The 19,753-nt window shown below is 40.2% G+C and overlaps 1 protein-coding gene across 1 annotated transcript in view; it reads left to right on the top strand.

Moving 5' to 3' along the window:
* TRPM8 (transient receptor potential cation channel subfamily M member 8) overlaps positions 1 to 19,753 on the top strand; it is a 193,508-nt gene that overhangs the window by 24,342 nt on the left and 149,413 nt on the right. Inside the window, exon 6 of the mRNA XM_081943992.1 lies at positions 13,520 to 13,717. Within this exon, the coding sequence (XP_081800118.1) occupies positions 13,520 to 13,717 (198 nt within the window). The remainder of the gene's footprint in view (positions 1 to 13,519; positions 13,718 to 19,753) is intronic.

The raw sequence follows: 19,753 nt of genomic DNA, 5'->3' as shown, positions 1-19,753 counted from the left end.
AACTCTCTACTATGCATTTCATAAATAGAGAGACCAAAAAACAAGCAGGAATGCAGCACCAGTTAGTGTCTCACGATGTATGAACCTGGAAACAGCACACATTTAACAAATAACGACAACTGCTGCATCTGTGCACAATCTTTTGGAACTGAATCTAACATTCCACAGCCAAAAGGCGAAAGTAGTTTTCTTGCTACTTAGACCCTCTAGTGTTCTGCTAAGGGAATGTACCTTAAGATGCAATACACAAAGTAACTGATCTCTAAGAATAGACTGGCTTGCACTAAGAAAGGCTAAGTACTTAGAGCAAAGATTTCAGAACATACATTGAAATACATCAGTGGTGGGATTCAAAAAAATGTACTACCAGTTCTGTGGACGTGGCTTGGTGGGCATGATGTATCTTGGTGGGCGTGGCTTGGGCATGGCAGGGTAAGGATACTGTAAAATTTCCATTTCCTCCCCACTTCAGGGGAAGGTTACTGCATGATTCCCATTTCCTCCCGATCAGCTGGGACTCAGGAGGCAGAGAATAGATTGGGGTGGGCCAGTCAGAGGTGGTATTTACTAGTTCTCCAAACTATTCAAAATTTCTGCTACTGGTTCTCCAGAACTGCTCAGAGCCTGCTGAATGCCACCTTCCTTCCTTCCTCCCTCCCTCCCTCCCTCCCTCCCCCCTTCCTCTTATTTCACCTTCCTTCCCTTCCTTTCCCTCTCATGATTTTATCTTCCTCCTCCCTCCCTCCCTCCTCTGATATTTATTTCCTTCCCCCCTGATTTCACCTTCCTTCCTTCCCTGATTTTTCCTTCCTTCCTTCTCCCCTCCTGATTTCACCTATCTTCTCTTCCATTCCCTTCCTTCCCTGAAAATTATCCTGTCTTCTCTGTCAAAGCCACTCCATCACAAAAACATACCCCCTCCCCGTCTCTTTCCTTGAAAGCTGATATTATTTTAATCCAAAATAAGATTTAAAAAAAAAGATTTGGGATTCTGAAAAGAAACTAAATGGGTTTGGAGCTGCTGTGTTTTATGCCTGTTGCCTCCAACCAAGGCCCTTTGCTCCGAAGTGGGTCGGGAGGCTAAGAGCTGATCAATATCCCAGAAGGGGTTCTCTATCCACTCCCTCCTCGCCGCCTTTTAGCAACTTTTTTTTTTTTTGGTTCTCATATTTATTTACTAATATATTTATCTTAAAGCATATCTTATTTGAGTGTGTAATGTTATAAATAAAGAAAAATCAGGAATCACTAACAGAAAGCAATGTAAATACAGATTTCACAATGTTTGCTGACCAAAAAATGATTTTAAATCAAGTTGTAACTGCAGTTTTGTAACGAAATGTACAAATGTCTCTTTAAAAACAAAACTTTTTTAAAAATCAACTATCTAGCTTGATGTCTTTCCTCCCCCCACCCCCATCATACATACTTTTTGGACAAAGTGTTGACCGGGTCACATTTTATACATCTCATTTATAATAATAATTTCAGTATATTCTAATCTCCCCACTTTCATCAATATTCATCTCTTTTATATAATCCTTTATCTTTTCCCATTAATTCATTTAAGCTTACATATCATTACTAAACACCTAATCCTTACAAATTAATCATTTTAACCAAAATTTTACTATACCAACTTAGATCATATTATTCTCTTTACATATTATTTTATCTTTTCTCTTTCAATGTTTATCCATAGTTAACATCACTGTATGGCCTTCATTTCATAAATTTTACAGTTTTTCCAGATGTTTACTCTATTTCTTCTTCTCAAAAAATATCTCATGAATTCCCTTTTCCCAATCAATGTTTTTAAATTCTCAATATTGTTTAAATTACATTCAAAATCAGTAGTATTATCAAATAATCTTATTTTTTCGGTGTATCAGATGCACCAGAGTATAAGACGCACCAAAGTTTTGAAGAGGCAAATTAAAAAAAAAGTTTTTGCACTCCGCAAACCTCCCAAAAACAGCCTGTTTTTCGCGAAAACAGACCTGTTTTTTCACCAAAAAGGTCATGAATAGCCTTTAAGGGGCTTGCAGAGTGCTCTTGGGGGTGTGGGGTGTGAGGCAAAAACAAGCAAAAAATGGCCCATTTTTCCTGAAAACAGGCCTGTTTTGGTAAAAAAGTGGGGGGCATGGATAGCCTTTAGGAAGCTTATAGAGTGTCCCTGGGGGCTGGAGAAGTAAACTTGAGCAAAAAAACAGACCATTTTTTGCTCATTTCTGCCCTCCCCAGCCCCCAGGAACTCTCTGAAAGCCTCCATAAGGCTATGCACAGCCATTTTGGTGAAGGGGAGGGTTTTCGGGAGGCAGAAAATGCTATATTCAATGTATAAGACACACCCAGATTTTCAGCCTCTTTTTTGAGGGAAAAAGGTGCATCTTATACTCTGAAAAATACGGTATCTACTTTCACATTCCCGTCTAATGATCTAATTCTTTATATATCTATACTAGTATTTAGCCTATAATTGTAGCTCTCTTCTATTAACATTTTCTTCCTTAAACATCATCTCTTATTCTTTTAAGGATCCCATTTTTAATGATTTCTTGATCTGCCTTTTATCCCGCTCTCTTGAAGTCTTATTTCTCTTTTCTTTATTTTTATATGTGTTGCATTTTCTCTTTGGTATCCCTTTTATCCCTTTTTGTTTTATTTTTTGCACTTCCCACGCCAAAACTTTCATTTGACTCTGCAAAATATGTCCCTTTTTGTCTTTTAGCTACCTCCTTTTCTATTTTGAGGAGAGTTTTCCCCTTTTTCTCTCTATTCTTTCTACTTTTGTATAGGTTTCTGTGGCATTGTCTAGTTGATTTTTATTTTTTACTTCTTCCTCTTCTAGTTTTTTAGCTTTATGTATTTCATTTACATTCCCCCTTTCAAATTCTTCCTCTGTTTTCTTTTATGTATGTTTAAACAAATTTTCTGGTTTTTTATTACCGATCAAAGATTCACGTACTTCTTTCAACATCAAAAGTATTTCTCCAAATATCTGAAACTCCATTTTAGAACAATCTGAAAATCTTTTAAAACCTCCCCAATTATCTCTCTTTACAATTAGTCCAAATTTAAAGTCTATTTAATTTCCTTGTTTTTCTTCTTTTCTTTAATTATTCTCTTCTCTTCAAAGGTAGGTGCTCTGCTGTATTAATATAGTCTAATAATAATCGAATCCAAAATTTGACAAATCCAGTTAACAATTAGTTTTCTTCAAAGAGAGCAAAAAAACCAAAACAAAAGAGAAACACAAGCACTCCTTAAATTTTCTCACTATGTCCAAATTATCTTCTTTGTAGCTAAGGTCAAATCTTCCAGCTCTTATTTTATTCTGTTTTAGTCTTAGTATATATTCCGCTTACTAAGTCTGCTAAACTTTGTAGCACATTTTTTTTCTCCAGTAGATGGCACTCTAAATTTCTATCCCATATAAGATATAGTTAATTGATCAAAATATCCAGGGAGTTTAAAATACACATAAAAATGCTATTTTCTCCTGAAATTCATTGTTTGTTTTTTGAGTTCTTTGGATTTTTTCCCCACTTCCCAATTACATGAATTATTCTTGGGCTTTTTATTTTATAGTCTCAGGGTTTTCCTTTTTTGTTCCAAGTTCCAAATAGCTAAGTGTCAACCTCCAGAATTAATTTAAGAACATCGGGGGAGGGGGCGCCTAGTGGTGGGATCATCCAACAGGGAGCCGCAGGAGAGGGCCCAAAGAGCCGCATGTGGCTCTAGAGCCGCAGGTTGCTGAACCCCGCCCTATATCAAGGTGTGCATAATTATTAGACAGCTTCTTTTCCTCAGGCAAAATGGGCTAAAAAGAGATTTACAGTAACTGAAAAGTCAAAAATTGTAAAAAGTCTTTAAGGGGGATACAGCACCCTTGAAATTGCTAATATATTGGGCTATTATCACAGAACCATCAAATGTTTTGTTACAAATAGTCAACAGGGTTGCAAGAAATGTGTTGAGAAAAAAAGGAAGCACTTTAAACTGCCAAAGATTTGAGAAGAATCAAACATAAAGTTACCAGGAACCCATTATCCTCCAGTGGTGTCATATTTCTGAATGCAACCTACCTGGAGTGCCTAGAAGTACAAGGTGTTCAGTGCTCAGAGACATGGCCAAGGTAAGGAAAGCTGAAATCCAACCACCACTGAACAAGACACATAAGTTGAAACTACAAGGCTGGGCCAAGAAATATCTGAAGACAGATTTTTCAAAGGTTTTATTGACAGATGAGATGGACAAGATGGATGGGCCCATGGCTGGATCAGTAACGAGCACAGAGCTCCACTTTGACTCAGATGCCAGCAAGGGGGAGGTGGGGTACTGGCTGTGGTGGGATCCTGCCAGTTTAACAACCGGTTTGGTGAGTGTGTGCTTCATGCACGCACCTGATGCATGCTCTGCGCATGTGCGCTGTTTTAACAAATCTTACCTTCCGCGTTACTTCTGGAGAATAACACAACTGAGGAGCGTCAATCCACTCTGCCACATGAATCAGCTGAGAGGATATAGGTAAGTGAAGCGCAGGGGCAGGCAAGCTCACCTGATCATCGGAGCGAACCGGTTCGCTCTCAGCTGATTGTCGGAGCTACTGGTTCTCCCGAACAGGTCTGAACTGGCTGAATCCCACCCCTGGGTACTGGTATGAGCTAATATTAAGAAAGATGAGCTAGTTGGATCTTTTGGGGTTGAAGATGGACTCAAAATCAACTCCCAAACCTACTGCCACTTTTTAGAAGACACTTTCTTCAAGCAGTGGTACAGGAAAAAGTTTGCATTTTTCAAGAAGACCATGATTTTTATGCCGGGCAATACTCCATAACATGCATCAAAGTACTCCAGAGTGTGGCTAGCCAGTAAAGGCCTTAAACATGAAAAAATAATAATATGGTCCCCTTCCTTACCTGATGTAAACCCTACTGAGAACTTGTGGGCCCTTCTTAAATGGAAGATTCATGGTGAAGGAAAACAGTACATCTCTCTGAACAGTGTCTGGGAGGCTGTGGTTGCTGCTGCACAAAAAGTTGATCATCAACAGATCAAGAAACTGACAGACTCCATGAATGGAAGACCTATGACTGTTATTAAAAAGAAATGTGGATATATTGGTCGCTGATTTTATTTTATTTTTTTTGAAATGTCAGAAATGTTTATTTGTAAATTTTGAGTTGTTTGCTTATTATTTTCACTTTAACAGATGAAAATAAATGAGTGAGATGGGAAATTCTTCATTTAGTTGCATAATAATTCTGCACACTAATAGTTGACCAATAATTATGCACATATAGATATTCTCCTAAGAAAGCCATAACCTCACTTTTACTTTCTTAAATATTTAGGTGTGAGGTTTATTAACATTTTGGATTGACTGAGAGCACTGTAGTTGTTCAATTATAAAATTAATCCTTCAAAATACAGCTAGTAGTTGGTAATAATAAGCTATATAAGATTGCTGTAGCATTACTATTCTACACGTCGACCGTGAATAGACCTCTTATCCAATTCAGTTGGATTGTTAAAAAAAGTCAGTGAGCTAATACAAGAGGACTGGATAGCAGTAAAAAGATTATGCAGATGCTTAAAAGGAACTGTGGACTTTAATTTAAAACTGCCCTAGTGATCCTGTCAGATCCCTAAAAGTGATACTGCCATTCAGTTGGGAGGAGAGGGGCCTTGGAGTCGATTTATTAGCAGTGCCTGTGACAACTGATATTTTACAACTGGTTTCCTGACACTGAAGCACCTTCAGATCCCTTCAACTTTTGGGGAATGTTTATGATGGCCATGTGGCCCAGTTCACTTTAATGTCTAATGGAAGATAGTCATGGGAATGTATATTTATCTGGTTCTCATGGCAGCTGGTAAATACACTTGTGTATTGGCTAAAATCTGCATTCTGACTAATGGAGGGGTCTCTACTGCTTTAATTCTACTTGCCTTGCCTAAGGGGATTCAGACATTGCTTTGAACTTCTACTTAGTAAAAGCTTCCTTTTGAAATACCGTTTTTTTTCAGAGTATAAGACGCACCTTTTACCCTCAAAAAAGAGGCTGAAAATCTAGGTGTGTCTTATACACTGAATACAGCATTTTTTGCCTCCCGAAACCCACCCCTTTACCAAAATGGTTGTGCAGAGCCTTTAGGAGGCTTATTGAGTGCTTCTGGGGGCTAGGGAGGGCAGAAATGAGTGAAAGATTTTGCTCAATTTTGCCCCCTCAGCCCCCAGGAGCACTTTTTGACAAAGAAACGGGCCTGTTTTTGTGAAAAATGGACTTTTTGCCCCTTTTAACACCCCACCCCCAGGAGCACTCTACAAGCCTCCTAAAGGCTATCCATGCCCTTTTTTAAAAAAATGGGCTGTTTTGGGGAGGTCTGCAGAGTACAAAAACTTTTTTTTTAATTTGCCTCTTCAAAATCTTGGTGTGTCTTATACTCCGGTGCGTTTTATACTCTGAAAAATATGGTACTTCATTTCAAGAGTCTTCACTTTCTTAAGCTAGGAGGAGAGGCAATCCTTACGGAAAGCAACATCTGCAAAATGGTCTGCCCAGAGAAGCAATCTTCGCTCTACCAAGGGGACCCTGCAAACCATGTCTGAGCAAAACAGTGAATAGGGGAAAGCTGAATGCTGGAGGGAGTATCAACCTCCCCCCCAAACTGGAGCCTACTCCCTGTACCCTGTCGGAGGGGATAACGTGACTCTGGAAGATCCCAAAAAGCCCCGCTGGTTGATTGGCATCGGGAAGAAAGATAGCTGGGATGGGAGGATCAGAGGAGTCACCCTCACCTGCAGTAACCGGAAACCGCAGTGGAAATTGAAGCTAGAAGCCCCCTCTGACCAGGAAGAACTAAACAAAGCATTGCTGAGACAGGATCATCTGAAGAGAAATATAACAGAGTACATTGGAGTAATGGAGATTTTGGAAAATCTCAACATCCAGAGAGAGACAGACCGACAGCAAAGAAACCCTAAAAGGGCAGCAGCAATGGATGATGCCAGGGGGGATACCCCCCTCTGGGCCCTGCTTATCAAGCAGATGGCACAGCAGAAGCAGCAGGGGACCCAGCAAACCCTCCTCTGGCCAGCACATGGACTGGGCCCATTCCCAACCAACCCCAAAACCCACAACTGGAAAGAAAGCTCCTTCTCTTGGGGTGACGTTTGGTGGGGATCTGCAACAATTGGGAATCTTTGTGGCACACATGCTCACCTACATGTAAGAGTACAGGTGTGATTTTCAAACCCAAGGATCCCGAGTGTGAGTTGTTACCCTAGCCATGGAAGGAGCTGCTGCCAGATGGATGGTAATCCTACATAATGCCGATGTGCCAAAACTTTTGGACTTCAACCATTTCGTGATGGCCCTGCAATGACGTTTCAAGGACCCCCTTGCAGATCACAAAGCATGCAACCACATTTAAGTTGTGAAGCAGGGATGGCGGCCAGTAGCACAGTATACTGAAGAATTCCGAGACCTCACGTATTGTGTGAACTGGCCAGGGGATATTCTGGTAAACTGTTTCAAGGATGGGCTAAGTAATGACCTCTACAATGCCTGCATGGCCCAAGGTGCACCGAACAATCTACATGAGTGGTATCTCACCACCGAAGAGGCTGAGATTGATATGGTCAGAAACCAGTATTGAGTGGGATGAGCATGGAAGAAATTCCCACCCCAATGGAAGCAAGAACCTTTCAATCCCCAAACGGCATCTTCTCCAAAACCCTCAGCCTGTTTCAAGTGTGGAAAAGAGGGGCACTGAGGTGCAGAATGCTGTTCTCTAGGAAACCCATGGGGAGGGGGGGAACCTATGAAACCTGGCCAGCATGGGAAGTAGACCTAAGATGTATAGCATGTCCCCAAGGGAACTGAAAGAACTGAGGGCATTCATTGCAAAAAACCTAGCAAGGGGTTTCATCGAGCCAGCCCAACCAAAAATCACAATCCCAGTGTTATATAGAGAAAAAAAGATGGCTCAAAATGTATCTCTGTGGATTTTAGAAATTTAAATACTATCAGTGTGGAGAACATGTTCCCTTCCCCCTCACGAAAGACATGCTAGCACACATCGCTAAAGGGAAAAAAAATTCAAAGCTGGATTTAAGAGAAGCTTACTACCACATCAGAATTAAAGAGGGGAACGAGTGGAAAATGGCATTTAACACCCCCCTTGGGTGCTACCAATTCAAAGTGTTCCCATTTGGGCTACAAGGGCCCCCACAGTGTTTATGCATTTAATAAACTAAATGCTACATGAGCATTTGTATAAGCGGGTTTTAGTTTATTTAGATAACATTTTGTTATATACGAGACCAAAGCAGAACATGTAAAACTAGTCCGGGCTGTTCTAAAGAAACTCTGCTCTGCCAAACTTTATGCTAAACTCTCTAAATGTGAATTCCACCAAGAAAAACCTGATTATTTAGGGTACTGCATTTCACACCAGGGCATAAAAATAGACCCTTTAAAAGTGCATGCGGTTCTTGATTGGGAACCACCCCACACACGTAAACAGTTACAAAGCTTGCTGGGATTTGCCAACTTTTACCTGCAGTTTATCCCCACTTTTGCCAGATTGTCCTCTCCATCACCAAGCTTTTAAAAATGAAGTGGGAGGGTAACCCAAAACCAAAGCAGCCTTTGAACTGGACAATGGAATGCCAAGCTGCATTTGAAAAACTTAAACAGCTGTTTTCAGCAGAGCCAATTCTAAAGCACCTGGACGTAGAGAAACCATTTGTCATACAAACAGATGCCAGCGATGTGGCAATAGGGGCGATCCTGCTTCCAAAAAATGAGCAAGGCCAATTACAACCATGCTCGTACACATCCAAAAAGTTGAATGAGACTGAGCAGAGGTGGGCCTTTTGGGAGAAAGAGGCTTATGCAGTTTGGTGGGCACTTTTAACCTGGAGGCATTAACTAGAGGGGAATAAGATCCCTTTTGAAGTCTGGACTGATCATAAAAATTTAGAAGCCTTAAAGACCCCAAGGAAACTCTCCCCAGAACAAGTACGGTCGGCCAGTATTTTAAATGGTTTAAGTTTATGCTCAGATATCTCCTTGGGGGAAAAAACTTTCTGGCAGATGCACTATCCAGAAAACCGCAATATAATAGAATGAACTCAGATGTAATTAAACAAGAAACATTGATGGACACCACCCAAACTTTTAAACAAGCTTTGGCCACCAATGAATGGTTTTTGAGCCACAAATCCAGCTACCTGATGAAAGATAATTTAACTTGGGTGGGAGGGAAGTTTATGTTCCAGCTAGCCAAAATTTTACACCTAATTAAAAGACAATTTTGGTGGCCATCATTAAAAAAGGACATAATAATAATAATAATAATAATAATAATAATAATAATAATAATAATAATAATAATATTTAATGCTTCTAGACCGCCCCCTCTCCCGAAAGGGACTCGGGGCAGTGTACAGTTCATACAAAATATAACAAGATACAATAAAATTAGATATGTACAGTTGACAGTTGACATGGAGGAGGTTAAAATGCCGTTAAAAGAACTGTACAAAGCAGATATAAAATAAATTCAAACCCCTAAAAACAAATACAGTAAATTAAAAAACCCCTAAAATAACCAGATATAATACGTAGAGAGCTATGTAGTTAGCTGCCCTATTTATGCGGCAGCTAAAAGATGTCAAGGGAAAACCCCAGAACTCTTACAGAAGGTAGTTGAATCTTTAGCACCCTGGAGAGATTGCTGTGGACTTTATTGTAGAACTGCCAGAAAGTGCGGGGAATACTGTCATTTGGGTCGTAACAGATGTGTTTTCAAAACAGACACATTTTATACCTTGCCAAATGCTCCCAACTGCCAAAAGCCTAGCGAAATTATTCCTGAAACACATTTATCGTCTTCATGGAGCCCCACAGAGAATCATCTCCAACAGAAGTGTCCAATTCACCTCAAAATTTTGAAGGGCATTTTAAACCTTACTTGGCACTGCCCAGGGGTTGAGCTCTTTGTACCATGCCCAGACTAATGGAAATTGTGAACGGACTAACTCGGTACTAGAACAATATCTAAGATGTTTTATTAATTTTCAACAGGATAACTGGACTAAACTTTTGCCTTTTGCAGAAATAGCATTCAATAACTCTGTGCACTCAAGTACTGGTTTTACCCCTTTTAGAGTAGCAACAGGCTAGGATTTCAGCCCCATGCCTGAACCCACTATCCCCTCACTTAAGGAGTGGATGGATACTTTTTGAAAATTCAAGCTGACAAGAAAAGAATGGAACCCAAACCTTTCCATGTTGGAGATAGAGTATACTTATCTACAAAATTTCGGAAGTCACTACAGCCATTAAAGAAATTAGGGCCAAATTTCATTGGACCTTTCCCTATCACTAGGGTCATCAATCCAGTAACAGTAGAACTACTCCTTCCAAAGATACTCAGGCAAGTCCACCCAGTATTCCACATTAGTTTACTCAAACGAGAAGTAATCTCACAACTCAGGCCACCTGCACCTACACCATCTGTTCCCATCATGATAGAAGGTGAACAACACTTTGAAATCAAGGAAATGCTTGACTCTAGAATCCACAGGGGAAAACACAATGCTTAGTTGCTTGGAAGCATCTACCCTCATCCCAAAATGAATGGGTTGCTAAACACCATGTTAGGGCCCCTACCTTATTGAAAAAAAGTATTCTCAATACCCTAACAAACCTTGTTAAAATATTATGATGGAATTTTTGTTTCTATCTTTTCACAGGTGGATCTCTCCTTTTTCTAAGGAACGCAACATATCAGATCCCTAAAAGTGATACTGCCATTCAATTGGGAGGAGGGGGGGCTTGGAGTCAATTTATTAGCAGTGCCTGTGACAACTGATATTTTACAACTGGTTTCCAGGCACCGAAGCCCCTTGAGATCCCTTCACCTTTTGGAGAATCTTTATGATGGCCATGTGGCCCAGTTCACTTTAATCTCTAAGGAAGATAGTCATGGGAATGTATGCTTATCTGGTTCTCAGGGCAGCTGGTAAAGGAACCACCTTCACACTTGTGTATTGACTAAAATCTGCATTCTGACTAATGGGAGGGGTCTCTGCTGCTTTAATTCTACTTGCCTTGCCTAAGGGGATTCAGATGTTGCTTTGAACATATTGTTTTCACTTCTACATAGTAAAAGCTTCCTTTTGAAACATTTCATTTCAAGAGTCTTCACTTTCTTAAGCTAGGAAGAAAGGTAATCCTTACATATCGAGAGCTTATTGTAAATACAAATTCAGACTGGACTGAAGACAAATTGACCACTGGAACATATTCTTTTATGTGGGGGAGTTGGATGTGGAAAGAAAGAACCAGCCCCAACTAAATTGTTTGAAGACAATGTCTAACGTATAGTGTAAGACAGGGACGTGCGGTCAGGGGAGGCAGAGCCTCACCTCTCTTCATGAAATAATAGTATATAATATATATATATATATATATATATATATAATACATCCGTCCAGGCGCGCCCAGGAGCTGCAGAGGGCGGAGGCAGAAATGTTGTTGGCGCTGCCGGATGACGAAGGCACGAAAGTGACTGGGGAACGACAACAACCTTCCTGCCTCTGCTGGATTTCGCGCGCTCCTCATGACTGCAATATGCAGTCGCAAGGAGCGCGCAAAGTCCAGCAGAGGCAGGAAGGTTCTCGTCGTTCCCCAGTCGCTTTCGAGGACTGCGGAGCGCGAGCTGGCGGAGCACGCTCAGGAAGGCGGGGAATGTGATCACGTGTGCTGAAGGCTGAGGCAGCCTGAGCCTCCAGCACACGTGGTCCCATTCCCCGCCTTCCTGATGACGTCACCAGCCTCACCAGCCATAAACCTCACCGCACGTCACTGGTGTAAGAACTACAGACACAAAGCAGTCCAACCCAATATGAAACACATAATCGACAGCGTTAATGTAGGTAAACTGTCCACTGCTATGAACTGTCACTGATAGTTGCACCTAGCAAGCCAGTGCTCAGGATTTCTTTCTCAGGGATAGAAAAGAATTGGGACTGTTAATATACAGTTAATAACTGTTAATAAATACCAAGCTTAATATTTTTGGTAACTGAACTGAGTGACGTAGGTCCTTGCTCTGATCTGGGTATAGGAATTGACTGGGAAAGTGCTGGGTGCAAACATAACTGGACATTACAGCAATTTTCCATCAGAAATTAGGAACCTATCAAAAACATGAATAATTTGTGCACTATGTATACTTTTGCTTTTAATTTTCATCATCCTAATGTTCATCATCAATTTTAAGGAAGATTGTTTAAAAACAATCTGCGCTATATTTCCCAGGTTGCCATTGACAGTCAAAGAGACCTCAGGAGTGGGCAGGATCTTCAAGATCAGACTGAACTTTTTTTAAACTAGTAGTCACATGGTCTTCTTTTGTTGTCCTGCATGCAGGAGAACGGAGCTGTGCCCTGTTAACCTCCGTGCCCCATTTTGACTGGAAGAGTGCTGCAGGAGGCTGAGTGCTGTCATGCCCCCTGGCCATGCCCATCCAGCCACGCCCACCCAGCCACGCCTACCCAGTCATTAGGGCAGAGTACTGGTTGTTAAATTATTTGAATCTTACCACTGTTAAGAAACCTTTAAGAATTTTGTTTTGTTTTGTTTAATAAGTTTTGTTATGTCCTATCAAATGTGCTTCTAGACAATAGCTTGTTTAACCACTGCAATATAAACTAGTAATGCACAAACCAGGAACAGGCGTGGGATTCTATTGGTTCAGACCGGTTCTGGCAAACCAGTCATTCTGACAATCAGCTGGGAGAAAACAGGTTCGCTCCTACGATCAAATGCCCCCCCGCCCCTGTGTTATACCAACCTTTATTGTCACAACAGCAGAGAAGATTGCTACACCTCAGCTATTACCCTTCTCAGCAGTAATGCAGAAGTCAAGTTTTCTCCAAAGTGCACATGCGCACAATCACCGAACCAGTTGTTAAACCAGTAGGATCACACCACTGCAGAACAACCCTTCAGAGGAGCAGTGAATGTGGCTTGTGTTCTGATACAATAGATATTTGTGGTCTGACTGCTGTGTTTGGATATTTTCAGGTAATAAGCAGTTTGCTTTAATAGTAAGCAATATTTTTTTAAAAGGGAAGACAGTACTTGAGACAATGAAAATTAGATTGCAATCACTCTTCTGTAGGACACTCAGCAAAACATATGCTGTTTTTTGAAACCGTTAACCAGTCCCTGGAACAGCAAATCTGTCATCATGCATCATGTACCCCTAGCTGAGTTGGTAGTCTGGCATATGCCACATGGCTAGCTGGACTGATAGGGATGTCAGAAATAAGGATTGCCAAGACTGATGATTTTGTGGGTGTGTTTAGTTACAAGCAAGAAGCAGTATGCCTACTGAAAGCAGCTGTACGCACAGCTGGAATCATATATATCCCATACACAGAGCTACAAAACTGTACTAAGAATGTTAATTATGTCAGTAGTCTCTTTCATAGGCAATTAACACTGCCATCAAGAACAAAATTCCCTGTGTCGTGGTGGAAGGTTCTGGTCAGATCGCAGATGTGATTGCAAGCTTGACCGAGGCAGAAAGCACATTTACTTCCTCATCTGTTAAAGAGAGATTGCTCAGATATTTGCCTCGCACACTTTCTAGACTCAATGAAGAGGAGATTGAGAGTTGGATCAAATGTGTAAGTATAAACATTCTTCCTCCATGTAACTGGGACATTTACCAGTTATGTATACTATATAATTAATTTGCTAAATTGTGATGGAGAACTTATGTTGTGCTGTATACAGTTATGTATACTGTATAATTAATTTGCTAGACTGTGATGCTAACCTAAGAGAGAAGGAGGAAATGTATTCTGCTTCAGATAGTTCACCTTCCATTGGCCATTTTGAGAGCTCAGGTTTAAAAATGATAGTAATTAGGAATGGAATATTTTAATACATTTCTAATTTCTAAATTTATTATTAATAAGTTTCTAATGCAGTTTCTATCCTTAACTTTTAAAAAATTCTTAAGACAATTCTAATTTCTAAATTTATTAACAAGATTTTCATTGCAATTTCTGTCCTGCTCTTCATTTTAAAATAATTCATAAGACAAAATTTTTAAACAATATAATTATAACATGAGATAAATGATAAAAATGCTTTAAAATTACATTTTAAAAAAGTGTTTTCTTAAATGATAGAACTTGTAAAACTAGAAATATTTTTTTCAGCTAGACTGTGATGAATTGAAGCAAAAACTAAGGCAAAATTCATTGAAGCCATCTATAATGATATTTCTTAGAATAATACGAGCATGCTTTGAGAAAGAGTATATTTTCCACTGCTGTGCATTGTTTATTCCCACAGATTTTTCCTTGTTTCTTTTTTATAGCATTTCATTGTGTATTACCAAGAAACTGTTTTGAGATCTTATAGAATCTGTACTAATTATTTGTAATAATTATTTACAATTTTTCAAGATACATAGAGAGCCAAGAGGGCATAAAATCTAATTGTTTATTAGAAAGCAGATTAGTGCTTTCAAATCTGGGCAGGAAGAACCTGGCCCTAGGTGTCAGAAAGGGGTTGGGGTTTTTTGTATTTCTATGTTGTCCAGATTTTTGCAGGCCTTCTCCATTAAACCTACAATTAGTTCCACAGATGCTGCTGATTATTTAATTTATATCCCATGAACTCACAATATGAGTTAATCCAAGAGTCCTGAAAATGTGGGCTGTGACTCTCTTAAGAGTTTGCAAGCACAGGAGACCCAGTTACTTTAAAAAACAAACCAATCCTGATCAGACTTCTTCAGGTAGTATACCTGCTGTTAAAACTGACCATAGGCTCTGCTTCTGCAAGCTTGGTGAAGAGTAATTATGGTATTCAAAGTCCAAGAACACCTATGATAAAATGTAGTTATTAAAAGTACAATAGACCAAATCTTGCCTAACTTGAATGAAGTCATTAAGGTTATCTGGGAAAACAAGTACTCTTTAAACATTTGACAGCAAAATTGTATGCACATTGAATGGTTCTAGACAAATGCTCAGTATTTGAGTTGTGCTTGCTGTTGCTTTTGTTCCTTTTGAATGTCCTTTTCTTTTCCTATCTGCTTTTTTCTTAGCTTCTGCCCCCCCCCTCCCCCCAAAAATTTCTAACACACAATTTATGACAAAAAAAACCCCTGTCCTTTCATTCAATCAACTGAGGACAGAATAATTGAACAGAATCAGGAAAAACATTCATCAGAGCTGGCATTATAAACTAGATTTAAAAATAGCAAGTTAAGTTCATGTAAAATTTTAAGCATAAGACTGGATTAACAATGAATGATTATTATGTTCATAGAACTTATGATGCCCAAACAAATAAACCATATGTTCTGGTTAGTAAAGTAATGCTAAAGTAATGTCTAGTGCTTTATGCTAAACTGAAAAATATCTCATACTATATAAACTCATCTAATGTATTGTACAAGCAGAGCCAAAATAAATATAGTAAGATAGCAAATTTATGTTTACTCAAAAAAAAATCAGTTTTATCTTCCCCTGTCAGGTGCAAAAGATTAGATACACACAAAAGTCCAATTAAACTCATTTACTGCTAATCACACCTATGTACAGGAATCTTCTCGACTAACAGTTAACACCTATTTGGGATTAGGTAAAAGTCAACAGAATTCAAGGGATTTAACTCATTTGTGCCTATGTAGGAATTCTAGGCTGATCACTCTTTTCACTCTGCCCCCAGCTTCCATCACTCTTTTGTCAGAGTTCCAAATAGCATCCAAAAGTAAATAAGAGTCCAAGGCAAAGTATTGCTGAAAGTTCCAATTTATTAAGAAAGCCATGTTGGTACATCTGGGAAAAAACGAATCTGAAAGTTTCGCAGTTTTCCTTACCTAGTTGAAAGTTCAAGATCTTGTCCCCACACCTGCAAATCCATCACATGGTCCAATCTCCCACTGCCATGCTGGAAGTTCAATTCAAATTCACAGCAAATAGAAACCTCCCACCCCAAAGAGTCCCAGTTCAATTATATTAGTCTTTAATTACTGATTCATAACATTGCTGTTTGATATGTTAGTTATTGTGAGGTTGTCACTGCATGGATGAATATAATAAGTGAATAAGAATGTAATATTGTCAGTAAACTGTGCTTCAAATCAATAACTTGATTATATCAAATGAGATCATGTGAAATACTTTTTTTATATAAAGTTTATTTTTTTTCATTTTCATAACAAATAACCACATGTATACTATTACATAACCAACATCATATTATATTGTTAAATGTTTACATCAATTTGTCTTACCATCAACTCCCAAAAACAATTATTGGCTCTTCTGCTCTCCATACACCATATTTGTACCCTATCCATCACTTTCTTCTCCTTCTCTCCTCCTCCTCCCTACCTCCTTTCTTCCATCTGTCGTCCTTCTCTACTTCCCCTTCCTCTCTCCTTCTCCTCTCTCCCCTTTCCACTCATTCTTTCTCTCCTCCTCTTCCCCCCTACCCTCTCTCCTATCCCTCTCTTTTTCCCTTCCCTCTCTCCTCTACTTCACACTCTAGTGTATTTCAGCCTCTGAGTAAGCTCCATTTTATGTTAATGGTAGTTACAATTCCTTTTCAATATACATATTTAATTTTAACATATATCTTCCTCCTCGTTTTTTAAAAAGAAAAAAGTATACATATATAATAATTGTATTTTTAAACCCACCCACCCCAGCTTATTTTTGGCCAAGATGTAGACCTGGTTACGATTCCCAGCTATTCTCATCATTATATTTATATAGTTATGCATCCTTACACACCCCAAATTTGTACTTCTGTCTTTATAATCTCAATAATTTCCCATTGTAAGTATATTTCATGTTCCCTCTCCATTTTTCCATATCTTGACTTAGCTTACCCTTAATTGTCTTTAAATAACAATCCTTACTGTTCAATGTTCATTACAAATCCATTAATCTACTATATAGAATAACAAGCGGTACACATCTCACTTTCTTCATCATCTTAGAAATTCTATATGTGTCCATATTTCATATATTTTAACCTTTATTTAATTATCTTTCCATTATCATATTCAATCAGTTTGTAAAGTTTCCCTAACGATGCCTAATTCATAATAAGTGACCCGATATTGTAATACAAAAAGCAGTGATTTATTAATAGCTTCATTAGGCATTCTTCATTAGGCACTTCTTATTCGCAGCCATCTTTTTTGCTTTCTTTATCTGCTTCTGAACTTTGCCCGGGTTCCTGTCCTCCCTTCAGTGTTTGTCATAAATCACATTACCCAATAGCTTCATTCATTTCCACCCAGCTACTGTAATCTGAGATCCGGCTCCGCCGACACTCTGCATGGAATGTCAACACAGAGAGTTGACATCTGGCTCCCCTCACTTTTCAAAGGCAATCTGTGCAAGCAAAAACAATTTGAGTACCAGTATAGGATTCAAGGCTACGTCCTCCCTCTAGGCTTGTTTGGATTTTTTTTTCATGGAATCTCTCTATAAGGCAATCAGCCTGGATATTTCTACTTTTTACCCAAGATGCCTCTGACAAGGGGTAGCTCTTCCACTTGATTAAGTACTGGAGTTGCCTCCTGTGCCACCTAGAATCAAGGATGTGTTGCACCTCATATTGGGTTTGGCCCACTATGATCACAGGGCCTGGGGGCTCCCGGGGCAGTCGTCTCAGAGTGGATCTGACCACGGGTTTTAAGAGGCTACTATGGAATACTGGATGCATCTTCCCTAGCAGTCGGGGCAGTTTCAGTTGCACTGAGACTGGGTTGATGATCTTTACTATAGGAAATGGTCCCACAAACTTTGGTCCCAGTTTCTTGCTAGGGAGTCTTAACCTCGTATATTTTGTGGAGAGGTAAACTTTCTCTCCCACCAGGAATGGTCATTGCGGAGCTCGGTGTTTATCTGCCTGTTTCTTATAGGTTTGTGCTGCTTTAGCTAGTGCTTTTTTGACATTCTCCCAGGCTGCTCTTAGCATTGACATCCAGTCAGTCAAGCTGACTGAGGAAGGGGGATCCCTTGGATACTCAGGCATTAGGACAAAGTCCATGCCGCTCACTACTTTGAATGGTTTTAGTCCTGTGCTGTTGTACGCAACCTCAGCGAAAGTCAGAAGGTCTGCCCAATTGGACTGCTGATAGTTCACTTAGCACCTCAGGTACTGCTCTACCATAGCATTCCGTCTCTCTGCCCCCCCCCCCCATTGGTGCTCAGGTGAAAAGCCAAGCATCGGGGTTGGGGTCGTGCACACGGATGCCATATGGCCCATCCCCTTGCATCTGTAGCATTTCAGCAGATTTTGAGGTAGGACTGGTCTCAGGGCCTGCTGTGGTGCTGTGGTTCCCCGTTGGCTGGATGGTTTCAGGTCAGGTTGACCTCTCTCTTTTGTGTCTGGTTGCTTTCTCATGTCGTTGGCATGCAGCCCACTGTCGACTTTTATTGCTACTCAGAACCACTCAGAGAGTTGGTTTGGGATGTCGCGATAGACAGTTACTTGGGAAATCTGCTGGTCCAGACTTGTTCTTAAAAAATACACTAAGAGACGCTCTGGCAAAGGGGGTAGCCTTCCAATGACTCTCCTAAATTTGCGGATATGCTCTTTGATGGGGCAGCCCCTTTGCTTTAGGTCACTGAGCTCATCTTCCGCATACAGGACCTCCTCCACCTCTTCAAATCTGGCCTCTAGCAGTCGTAGGAAGTTATCTACACCTTGCAGTTGGGGGGGCTCTCCTCTTCTCTTCCCTCCTCCTGTCGGCCTGTGTATGCTTGTGTTTGATATGTCTGAAGATATTCCTCAGTTCTAGTTCGGAGGGAGGGTAGAGATTGTCCCGCCCTGGGCAGCCTGCCTTCATCTTCCTTCTAATGGGTGGAGAACAGGGGGCTGCATTCCCGTGTGCTTCTTGTCACCTCAAGAGGATCCACTGCTCCTCCCCTCTCTTTTGGCATGCATAATGGCCTTTCTTCACAGAGGGTGACCCAGTCAAATTCCTCCCTCCGTTGCTCTATGGAACTTCCCAAGGACTCCATTTGGGGCTTTGGGGGCCTGGCTTGATTCCAGTCCAGTATTCCCTCCACTCTTCCCAGCTCGCTCAAGGTCTTTCCTTTTTTTTGTATAGGGGTGGGATGGGGGCTCAGCTTTAGCTGTTTTAGGGGTTATTTACTTATCTCTTCTTTCTTCGCTCATGTCTGGCTGCCTTCGCTCGGCTTTGATGTCTGGCTGCCCTCCAGCTGTCTTCGGATAGCTAGCCTTTTGCCATGATCTTCTGAGTTCCCCCTCGGCACCCCCGATATTTAAAAGCAAAAGATTGCTGTCTGTAAAGTTTCCCTAACGATGCCTGATTCATAACAAGTGACGCGATATTGTAATATAAAAAGCAGTTATTTATTAATAGCTTCATTAGGCATTCTTCATTAGGCATTTCTTATTTGCAGCCATTTTTTTGCTTTCTTTATCTGCTTCTGAACTTTGCCCAGGTTCCTGTCCTCCCTTCAGTGTTTGTCATAAATCACATTACCCAAAAGCTTCATCCATCTCAACCCAGCTACTGTAAGCTGAGATCTGGCTCCATCGACACTCTGCATGGAATGTCAATACAGAGAGTTGACACAGTTAGCAACTCAGTTTTATTATCATATATAGGAATAAACCCTATATCTCAGCTTTATATTTCCCATATAACGATT

Source organism: Natrix helvetica, assembly GCF_964273705.1.
Source record: "Natrix helvetica genome assembly, chromosome: 2".
NCBI lineage: Eukaryota > Metazoa > Chordata > Lepidosauria > Squamata > Natricidae > Natrix > Natrix helvetica.
The sequence above is the reverse complement of the archived record's forward strand: the minus strand, read 5'-3'. Positions and strand labels throughout refer to the sequence as shown.